We start from the raw sequence: 11,807 nt of genomic DNA on the forward strand, positions 1-11,807 counted from the left end.
TTTAGGGAACCTGTTTCTTTAACCTCCTGTTCAGTTCTCCAATTGTTCATCTCTTCTTCTGGTCTCTGAGTTCTTGCAGTCTCAACATTTATATACTGTAATCTCTTGCTTCACTAACTTTCATATGCGCGTTCATGAGAGAGTAGCATTCCAGCGAATGATGTTGGGCGTAGGCAATATTATTCTTACACAAACTCATCGATTCTCTGCAGAAGGCATTTAATTACCCCCGGAGCTGTTTGGAGCACTTTTTTATGATTGATGGATTCAGTTTATTGGTCTTCAAAATCTCAACAACCATTCACTGCCATTATAAAGCTTGGAAGAGCCTGGACATTTTATTTTTTATATATAACTCCGATTGTATTCGTCTGAAAGAAATTCATGTACACCTGGCTTGAGGGTGAGTAAATCGTAGGGTGATTTTCATTTTTTGGGTGAACTATCCCATTACCTGTATTTTAGATTGTACCCATATCAAGAAAACTCTTGAGTACTTGGGTAGGGTTAAATTTACCAATGTTCAAGTCATTATTTCCCCAGTTTTGACTGAAATGACTTTCGTCGATTGCAGAAACAGTGCAAGCGTCTCTGGTGCACCAGTGCGGAGGGCGACCATAAAGGATGTCGTACGCAGCACATGCCACTCGCTGATGGGACCGAATGTGGCTATGGAATGGTAAGACACTTTCCCTACGCTTTCATGCCTGTGTTTTTGTCTGGTGGTCAGTCGTGCGTTAAACTGAAATGTCAAAGCTGATGAGGATGGTAATGTGAGCTTGCGTAGCTGGTTTCCTTCTTGTCCGTGACATTAGCTGCCTAAACACGGAATCAGGTTCATTGAGGGGTATTTATTTAATCCCACATGACTGTAAAAGAAAACCCTCCAGTTCTTCATGAAATCCCAATATAGTGTGTGTAGTAGTGTAATGGTGTGTTCAGACCAAAAGTGAAGCGAATATTTGCATCACGTTACTCGCTCTAGATTACTCGCGGGATATTTTTCACGCACTAATAAAAACATAAAAACAATAAAAAACATTTTCTGATACAACCGGACGTGTCAAACTGGACATGTCAATAAGCTCTTCGCTGATTGGCTAGCGCGACAACACGTCATGCAAATTTTCTGCTCGTGTTCACATTTTTCAACTTGTGCGACAAAGGCGTCGCCCAATTCGCGTCATTCACATCGCTCTGCGCGAATTCACGTCTGTTCGCGTCTTTGCATTGACTTTGTATGTAATCTACTCACGCTAATAATTAATTTTGCTTTTGATGTGCACACACCGTAAGTGTTGCGATGCCTTTCACTTGTTTTCTTTCACTTCTCGATTGCTATGCTAATTAGCCGCATTTAGTTCACTGCTGCTCGATCTTTGAGAGCTGAGATCCGAGGTGAAGTATCAAGCCTTTGAAACCGAACGCCACCCGCGGATCACCTTGTTGTGAACCCGTGACCCCCAAACCTCTTTACGACGCGGGTGAGTGGGTCACTGGTCAGGGAGTTTTAGAGAGTGTTGGGTTTAGACCAACACAAAAGACGCTGCAGAAGGAGGGGGTCCGTTTCTCCTTCATTTTAACACTTTAAGTACAGGGAAACTTCTAGAACAAAGCTTTCTGAGTGAATCAAATGTTAACAGAGGTGGGCAGTATGCAATCAGGCTAGTGGCTGGGAAAGCAGAAACCTTTCTCATTCTCATTAACTGTGGTGCAGTACGTGAAGCCCTGCGGAGGAAGGAGAGCGAGCAGCGTTTGTTGGTTGTTCTCACATCGTCTGATTAAAGCCACAAGGGCATGAAAGAGTTCATGTCAGTGTTAAGCTTCATTACTCATTAGTGAAACAGACCTCCCGTTTTAACTAGCGCTTCACATCTATTAATACTCTAGCATTATTCCTCCAGCTCTGCTGACTGTAATGGTTTATTAGAGCAGTGTTAGTTCAACTAAACATCCCTACATCAAGAACATAAATTAATTTATATGAAAATATTATTTGGGGAGGAATTATCTTAAGTTTCTCAACTGGTTTGGCTTCAGGAACTAGATTTTACATTAGATGGTGATTCAACACAGAGCCACAATTATGTATCATACATAAGTAAACAAAAGTGTCAAAACAAAAGTATATATATAAATGATTTTATAAAACTGATTTTATTATTTTATGATTTTATTATTAAATGATGATGAAATATTGATTTATTTATGCTTTGAGTTCTGCTGGTTTCATACTCTCAGCTGCCAATTTTTTCATCTCATGAAAATACATTCTTATTGGAACAAACCATGTTTATATTTGTTTGAAATCATATTTAATGTCATCTGGGTCGTATTTTCTATTATTTTAGTTTTATTCAAAGTCAACAAGTGCATGTTGGCACCTGTGTAATTTGACAGGCTACTACCAAGTGACAGATGAATTTGAGAATACATGAACAGAATACATGAGAAATGTTTCTTAATTTTCATGTTTTTATTTTGCTGCCCAAACTCTTATATTGTATAACTGGTTAATTCAGAACTGAACTGGATCGTGGTCCGTTAGTTTAGAAGCGCTGTTATGTATCATGCTGAGCGAAATAGTTACTGCGTGACTCTTTACAAAAACAGGGACACAAAGGGTCTTTTTTCTTGGGCTTCTACCCCTCGTGGCCCCTGCACCTTTGTTTGTGGTGCTGAGTGCCTGGTGTCACCTCCTCATGGGGCCGTTTGAAGTGGCAGAAGTTGAAAGAAATGCAGCTCTCTGTCTCGGCTCACCTGCCTGTCTCGAGCTCTTTAATGTGGGAAGGTCCTCACGAAGGCTTGTTCAAAATGTCTTTCTCTGTCTCTCTTCTCTCTCATTTATCTCCAAACGTTGGCTCGTTTGATCCCGTTTAAGCTTGTAAATGGACCACTATGTAAATAAACGCTGGTAATCATCAAACACATGAGCTCTAGTGGAGATGCAGAAAAGCGACGTTAGGATCAGACCGTAATTGCTTTGATTCTTTGCGGTTTCCCCCTCATTCCCTCGGCCTCTCTATGTCCTCGATTCCCTCTTCTGTCTTGCAGGGCACTGGAGTGAGTAATGTTGTCACATGACCCCAGCGGCCTGTCTGTCATCCGGCTCAGTGAGCCCTGCGCTAACGAGGGCATCCCATCACTTGCCATCTATAAGTACCAACACCTCCCTCCTCCCTCCCTCCCTCCTAACTCTATGGTTAATGGAGTCCATTTATTGGGACAGAATGGTTATATCCCAATAAAGATGCTTGTAAGTGAAGTCATGAATCATAGTGAATCATAATTGTGCTTGTATTCAGTTTGTAAACACCTGGGGTTGGAGAATTTCTTTTGGATCCCAACGGTTTCTTAACTTGCTTAAAGCTGCAGTCCGTAACTTTTTTTTTTGTTAAAATGATCCAAAATCAATTTTTGAGAAAGTACATAACTAGCCAAAGCTATCATCTCCTTACTTTAGCCCGATTCACAACAGTAAGCTTATAATAATGTTTTCTAATTTGAGTGGTACTGGTTGGAATTCACGGGAAATTCGAGCATGCTGCCACATCATTACGTCACGTAAAGAAGTTGTCCCGGCTAGTAGGCTATATCGCATGTGAGGATCCTGCAGGTGGCGGATCATTAATGGCCTTTTCTTACAGCAGTTGGAATAATTAAACTTATTTTGATAAGCTAAGCGATCATTAAGATTTAATCACCATTGGTAGCGCGATGTGTTGTAATGCTTTTTTTCCCTCAGTTGGTCAGAACAAAAGTGGCAGACATGTTACTTACTTGTTCAGATGACTTGTTCTTATCAGCCACTCATCAAAACATTAGATTCATCCGCGCTGAGGAGCCGTGCCGGTGCACAACCCACACAAAGAAGATAATTCCGCAAATAACTGCAATTGCAGGTTTCAAACAGAGATGGCGACAAAGAGGCAAAACTTACAGACTGCAGCTTTAACTAGCAAACTTCCATAATTTATTGGTATACGCATGATCTCTAAACTGTTCGTTTCATTAGGGGAACTGTGGGGAAAGTTGGCAGGTTGCTTTTGCGTGAAGTAGCTGGTTAAATGATTAGTTCACTCCTGAATTAAAATTTCCTGATAATTTACTCACCCCCATGTCATCCAAGATGTTCATGCCTGTCTTTCTTCAGTCAGAAATAAATTAAGGATTTTGAGGGAAAGCATTCCAGGATTTTTCTCCACATAGTGGACTTCAATGGGGATCAGCGGGCTGAAGGTTAAAAATGCAGTTTCAATGCAGCTTCAAAGGGCTCTACACGATCCCAACCGAGGAATAAGGGTCTTATCTAGTGAAACAACCAGTCATTTTCTAAAAAAAATTAAAAGTTATATACTTTTTAACCACAAATGCTCGTCTTGCACTAGATTGACCTCATGCATTATGTAATCATGTTGGAAAGGTCACGCATAATGTAGGTGGAAGTACCGACCCAGTGTTTACAAAGCGAACGTGCAAATAAAGTCAAAAAAGGTCAAACAACAATTTCAGACGTTTTGAAATTGGAGGAGAAAATGAGATGGAGTTTTTCACCCTACGCTACCTTTTTGAACTGGAGTACACAGACGAAGAACTAACCGCGCGTGACGTTTCCAACGTGATTACGCAATGCGTGAAGTCGTGGATGCAGAGCTAGTGCAAGACGAGAATTTGTGGTTAAAAAGTGAAGTGACTGGAGTAATGATGCTAAAAATTCAGCTTTGAAATCATTTTAAATTAAATTTTAATTTTAAAATATATTCAAATAGAAAGCAGTTATTTTAAATAGTAAAAATATTTCACAATATTACTGCTTTTGCTGTATTTTGGATCAAATAAATGCAGGCTTGGTGAGCCGAAGAGACTTCTTTGAAAAACATTAAAAATCTTACTGTTCAAAAACTTTTGACTGGTAGTGTATATGCAATTTTTAAAATCATAACATGTAAATTTATATTGTCGCCAGTGGCGATCTCAGCAAAAATATCACTCACAAATTAATATTTTTGGTCACAAGTGCAACCTTTTTAGTCGTAGTCTGGAGCCCTGATAAAGGTGAAATGAACTACGCGAGTCATTCGACAAACGACAAACAGCATGAATGCACCTTTACCTCGATTACTTGGCAATCACAGCAACAACTCATTCGTGAAAATCAGATCCCGGGCCGCCGTTACAGTACTAGACGTCTCGCTGGAAACACATGCAGATTAGCAGGAGAAGTGACAAGCGATCCACATGGAGAAACGAGCTGCCAGGAACAGCAGCCAAGCCGGAGAGCCGCGGCCAACAAATTCTCCAACATTTACAAGACTTCAGTCTTTTTCTCTAACTGCCTGAGACGAGGACAGGTTGAAGGTTCTGCTGAGCTGAAGCCGGGTTAGGCACACAATAGTGTCTATTGTACCTCCAGACATAAAGCTTATTGGAAGAGGAACCGAATACAAGCACAATTATGATTTGACTTCATTTACAAGCATCTTTATTGGGATGCTACCATTCTGTCCCAATAAACCGATAAACTTAACCAGCTAGTTCATGTTTTAATGCATAGTCGCCACTCCATACTAGGTCCCCTGCTGAAAAGAACCGTTTGGTCATCGTATGGTTACTAGTAAATTACAAACCAAGTTGACCAGGCAATTTAGGCAAGTTAAGAAGTCTGATTGGGATGCCAGGATCTAAAACAAATTCTCCAATGAGATGAGGACAGGTTGAAGGTTCTGGTGAGCTGAAGCCAGTTACATACACAATAGTGTCTATTGCACCTCTAGACATAAAACCTTATTGGAAGAGGAACCAAATACAAGCACAATTATGATTTGACTTTAATTGCATATTTATTGAGATACTGAGATACTATACTGCCTCAATAAACGGACTCTATTAAAGGATTAGTTCACTTCCAGAATTAAAATTTCCTGATAAATGCAGAAAAGCAGTGTCTATTTCGTGCACAACTTGAACAAACTACAACAGGTAAAGAGCTGTCAGCTGTGGACATGAACAATATCGTTAACAATTCTCATTTATAACTGATACTAATACGGCTTCTTGTTATCAAGACCTTTAGTCTATATGTGTTTTGTAAATGCGTGAACTTCATATTATTTGTAGCGCACTTGCCGTCCAATAATCACAATAAGCTTTGTTAACTTTTAATAAACAAAGTAGGCTATCAGCTTTAAAATTCTGCCAAATTCACAACGAAATGCAAACAATAAATACGGTTTTGGCGCTCTTTAATGCGGCATGAGCGATCGGTTTAGAGCCTCAGTTCAAGCGGCATGTGAACTCATTGTATCTTTCTCTTTACTACTATAGTACGAAATAAACATGAATGGACATCAAAGGGTATATTATACGATACAGTACAACCTAATCGAACTGATCGCTCATTTATTGTTTCAAACTGTGAAAAAAAATGTGTAAACAATATCACACAATATTTACCTCAGAACAACCATTTGGCGTCCATAAGCTCATTAGTCAGTTTGGACAAAATAACTATAAAGAAGAGCATTTTGCTAACTATATGTGCTATATTGCATATTCATATTTGTACTTAACCTGTTGTCTACATAAGAAAGAAAGCAAGGAGCTAAAGATAAAATTCAACAGCTCCGATATAATTTCATGTTACTAATGAATAAAAAATAGACGGGATGTGTGCAAGACATATGACAACATTTATAAGATGCGTTGAGGAGGAGCCCAAACTGCACTCGATGGCCAAGTGATGTGATATTGGCACAGATTCTGTGTAATAAACAATTCTTTGTGACTGTTTAGTTCCTATTTTAAGTGAACCTTAAAATGATGATGCTGTAAAAGGAGGGGAGACATAAGCACAATGCAGTATGACTGAAATGTTAAAGTGTTAAAAAAGAAAAATAAATAAAACACATTTATTCTGTGGCACCTAGACAAAATAATCTGGCGTCTAAATTTGTTTCTTATAGGAGCCAGTGGCTCCTTAATTGATTTTTTTTTTCAGGAGCCCTGTTTATTTATTTAACCAGGCAAGTCGATTAAAATCAGGTTAGTTTTGTAATAAAACACTGAGAAGTTATAAGCTTAAAAGAGTTTATTCCTAAATGAAATATGAAAGGTAGGTTGTTGCTGTTGTCATATTTTGAAGGATTCTCCAAGGAAACCTTTTGAAGGTGCCATATTACCTGAACATGTGTTTTGCGGTGTGACATCTGTGTGCTCGTGTGTGTTTTGAGGATAAAAGTGTGTTTTTCTCGATCGCTGAGGGCCGTGTACGAGCGCACCTCCTGTTCTGTGGGTTTGTTGTAGATGCTGAGGTCTGTCATTAAGATCTGACGGGATTTACTTCAGCAGATCAGCTGTTCAGTTCACATGTCACGCTTCACATGTCATTTGTCAACACGGAGAAGGCCATCGTGTGTTGTTTTGTTCATATAGATCTATTTTTGCACTCTGATTGTACTTCTAATGTCAGACGAACTTCTAAACCGGTTTTAAACTGCCTTACGCTAATGAATCAATATACTGTGTTTAGCTTAAGAAGTAACCTTAAGACCGAAAAATACCGGAGAAAACAGACCATAGAAGAAGACTAATGATGCTGCAGCGCCCCATGTGGCGACAATGAGAATGCAACACTTGTGTTTTGTTATTAAAGGTGCTGTATGTAAGTTTTTGACTCTACTAAAGCATACAAATACCATAATATGTTTCCAGGTATTTAAGAAACATGCTAAGTTAAAGGGTTACTCCACCCCAAAATGAACATTTTGTCATGAATCACTTACCCCCATGTCGTTCCAAACCCGTAAAAGCTTCGTTCGTCTTCGGAACACAATTTAAGATATTTTGGATGAAAACCGGGAGGCTTGTGACTGTCCCATTGACTGCCAAGTAAATTACACTGTCAAGGTCCAGAAAAGTATGAAATTATTAAGCAGGTCACCTCTGACCTACGTTACGGTTGAACCACTGATGGCAGATGGACTATTCTGACGATGTCTTTCATACTTTTCTGGACCTTGACAGTGTAAGTTACTTGGCAGTCAATGGGACAGTCACAAGCCTCCCGGTTTTCATCCAAAATATCTTAAATTGTGTTCCGAAGACGAACAAAGCTTTTACGGGTTTGGAATGACATGGGGGTAAGTGATTAATGACAAAATTTTCATTTTGTGGTGGAGTATCCCTTTAACATATTTGTTTATCTGAAAACCAATGCTACAGTCAGTTATTCTCCTTTGAAAATGTGCGTTCCGGGCCGGAATGTCAGTCTCTGTTTTGGTTTGTGAAACCCGCCTACTGCCAGTTTACCCAATTGTATTTGCCAGTTGGCGGAAAACAAAGCGTATTTAATTTCATTCATCGTCAAGTGCACTCGTTCCTGTTGGTGTCGTCAATCTGGCAACCTGCGTGTGCATCAAGTCTGAGGAGGAGGGGCCCGGTGAAAAAAACCCTCTCCAATATTTTGAATTTGGACTGCAATACCTAGTTCAACCACTCGGTGTCAATCCTACATACAGCACCTTTAAATGACTTCTGATATATTGAATGAAAGCAGTGACCTGCAATCATGTACTTGCATGTTTGTTTATTTATTTATTTATAAATGCTACTTATATTAAACTACTTATTTATAATTATTTCTAATATTTGATTTCCTTTTTTATGAGTGCAAGAGAATATTTGGTGGGAAATTACGTAGGACTGGACTTTATTTTCTCAATCAAGATTTGATTGGATCATAAAAAGTGGGCTGTGATAAGTATGAACCAACAGTTGGTTAGTATTAAAATTATTTTTTTAAGCAAATTAACTTAACCGATGAATCGTGCTCAGTAATACCTGGAATGTGAATTAGGAGAGTAAATAGAGTCAGTTTTGATGTAAATCATATGCGTGTGCTAATTGAACCCTTCTGTGAGTGTCGTGACCTTTGACCCTGAGCTGTGAGAAGTTCTGCCTGGAAGGTGATGTGTTTTGCGAACGAGCTTGTCAAAATGAGAGAGGTCGAGAACGAGAGGTGTTTCTCCTCTGTCACTCCTGCGCTGATGGATGCGTGTTCACCACAGCGTTCACACAATTACAGGGCACCATGCAGCACCTTCACACAGCAGATGGACTGGCTTCTGACAATTTTATGTTCCTTTTTTATAATTACATTAGATTTTGTGTATTTATTTAGTTGTGGCATCAATTAATTTTATTTAATTTTCTTTTCTTTTCTTTTCTTTTTCTTTTTCTTTTCTTTTATTTTATTATTTCTATTACATTTTATATTATTTTCCCCATTTTTTATTTTATTACTTTCTTTTCTTTATTTTATTTAATTTTAGTTTTTCTTTTCCTTTCTTTTCTTTTCTTTTCATATTTTATTTTATTCTCTTTTATATTTCTATTTTATTTTATATTATTTTTCCCATTTTTTATTTTATTACTTCCTTTTTTTATTTAATTTATTTTATTTTATTATCATACAGCAATTAACCATACAGCACCCTAACACAACAGATGAATCAACGTTTCTGCTGCTTTTGGTTTTATTTATTTATTTATTTTCATTATTTATTATAACTAACCCACAGCTGTTGCCTAAATTATTTTTAGTTTATATTTTCTGTTATTTAATTATTTTATTAACCACACAGCAGATAGGCCGGCATATTTTTGCTGCTTCTGACATTCATTCATTCATTCATTCATTCATTTTATATATTTTATTTTTAATATTTATTATATATTTTATTTATCACTGTATCACAGTTGTGGCATAAATTATTTTATTTTATTTCATTTTATTTTAATCATACAGCACTTTCACACAGCAGATGGATGGTTTCTGCTACTTTTGACAGGTTTATATTTCATATATTTCCTTAAGTCCTTATGCAATGTGTGCGAGAGTGTTTCCTAGCGGTAGATTCCCAGCGGATTTGTTGGCTTTTACTAAATGAGAGTGTGTCTAGTGAGGTGGTATGGGTACATTTTGTGTGTGTGTGTGTGTGTGTGTGTGTGTGTGTGAAAGTCACAAATCTAAAACACGTGTTGGCAGCAGCTGGGCTGGTTTTTCTCACTCGACCTTCAAATATCTCACTGCATTCTCAATTAAGAGCAAATCTTGACAAGCTCAGAGTCACCTCAGCCTGTCTCTCTCTCTCTCTGTCTCTCTCTCTCTCTCTCTCTCTCTCTCTCTCTCTCTCTCTCTCTCTGTGTGTCTCTCGCTCTCACCTCAGGCCGTTTCCACACCTTCACGAGTCTAATTGAAGGTCACGATGGCCCCAGATGCTTCTATTGGCAGAACAAACAGCCCATACATATGGCAAGTGTGTGTGTGTACACTGAGGTTTACCCCTCCTTCACTCGTTCTTTTTCTCCTCGGAGCCTCTTTCAAGCTGCGGTTCTCTCCCACAGCACCTTTTCAAGCTAAACAAAGGCGCTGTAAACATGAAGATGGCAGCGGGGAGTGGAATGCCTTTAAGGCTTCAGACTTCAGACTCTGACAGCACTCGGGGCTCGCCGGTGGTCCGGGTCTATTCTGTACCGCCAGCACACACACATGGCCATTTACAATCTGTCACACACACACACACACACACACACAAACACACACACACACACACACTGAAAAAGAACGGGTTGAAAGTTGAACACTTTGGTTACCATATAACTATAGACTATGATAAAAGTTTATCAGCATGCATTGATTAATCCCATGTTGTAGAAAAAAAATAAAAAATTGCGACCAAATTATGTGCTCATGCGATCAACTGAGAAAGTTAGTCGCAAAAGAGCGACCAGTGGGAAGAATGAGTCTAGAGCCTAATATTTATTTTATTTTATTTTATTTTATTTTATTTTATTTTATTTTATTTTATTTTATTTTATTTTATTTTATTTTATTTTATTTTAACAACTGTCCCTTATTTGTTTACTTCAATTTAGTTTTATTTTATGTAATTTTTAACAAATGTCCATCAGTTGTGGTGTTTATTTTATTTTTCATTTTTATAAACAACTGTCATTTCCACTACAACCGACAATTCTGCTGTTAATAAAGTTTTTTCCAAAGTTAGTGTACTAAATTTGTCAGTGAAATATGAGATGTGATGTGAAGAAAACAAAAATCATTTATCTCAAAAAGGAAAAAACCATAAACATATTTTTAACGTTAAAATTGCATTCACGCTGTAATTTTGTCAAATTATGCAAAATGTGTATTTAATTGTGTGTATTAAGGGTGCATAACATACTCGATTTGAAATGAGCTGTATAATTCATTGTTGGAGATGTGGTGGAAATGAAGTGTTATAAGTGTATTTCAAGAGGGTGTTTCATTTCTTTTAAGTGCAGCCGCACATAGAGTTGAAGAAACACCCTGACACACACACTCTCACACACACACGCACACACGCATTTAACTGTGAACACTTCAGAAACATAACACAGATTTAACAGATGAAAAAGAGCTCATGCAGACAGGGTCAGAATATGAACTATGGAACATTAGACATCAGATACTGTGGCTGTACAGCAGTACAGTGATGTACAGTATCAGATGGTAATACTGTAGTGATTACCATATTCATGTATTCTAACTGATAAACATATTCATGTTGTATAGTATTTTACATATTATACACAGTATATACTGTATGTGTGTGTGTGTGTGTGTGTATTTATTAATAGGCCTATATTATTTTACATTAGTAATAATATATCATATATCATATAGTTTGAAATGTTTTACAATATACAATCTAATATATGAAATATATAAAAACATAACTCATAAATAATTCACAGACACACATATT

The 11,807-nt window shown here is 37.7% G+C and overlaps 1 protein-coding gene across 1 annotated transcript in view; it reads left to right on the top strand.

Moving 5' to 3' along the window:
• Nucleotides 1-11,807, top strand: part of LOC107741966 (A disintegrin and metalloproteinase with thrombospondin motifs 20-like) — a 125,189-nt gene that overhangs the window by 56,690 nt on the left and 56,692 nt on the right. The window contains exon 12 of the mRNA XM_016554793.1: nucleotides 575-679. Within this exon, the coding sequence (XP_016410279.1) occupies nucleotides 575-679 (105 nt within the window). The remainder of the gene's footprint in view (nucleotides 1-574; nucleotides 680-11,807) is intronic.

This window comes from Sinocyclocheilus rhinocerous, unplaced genomic scaffold (genome assembly GCF_001515625.1).
Source record: "Sinocyclocheilus rhinocerous isolate Xijiao unplaced genomic scaffold, SAMN03320098_v1.1 scaffold736, whole genome shotgun sequence".
Lineage (NCBI taxonomy): Eukaryota > Metazoa > Chordata > Actinopteri > Cypriniformes > Cyprinidae > Sinocyclocheilus > Sinocyclocheilus rhinocerous.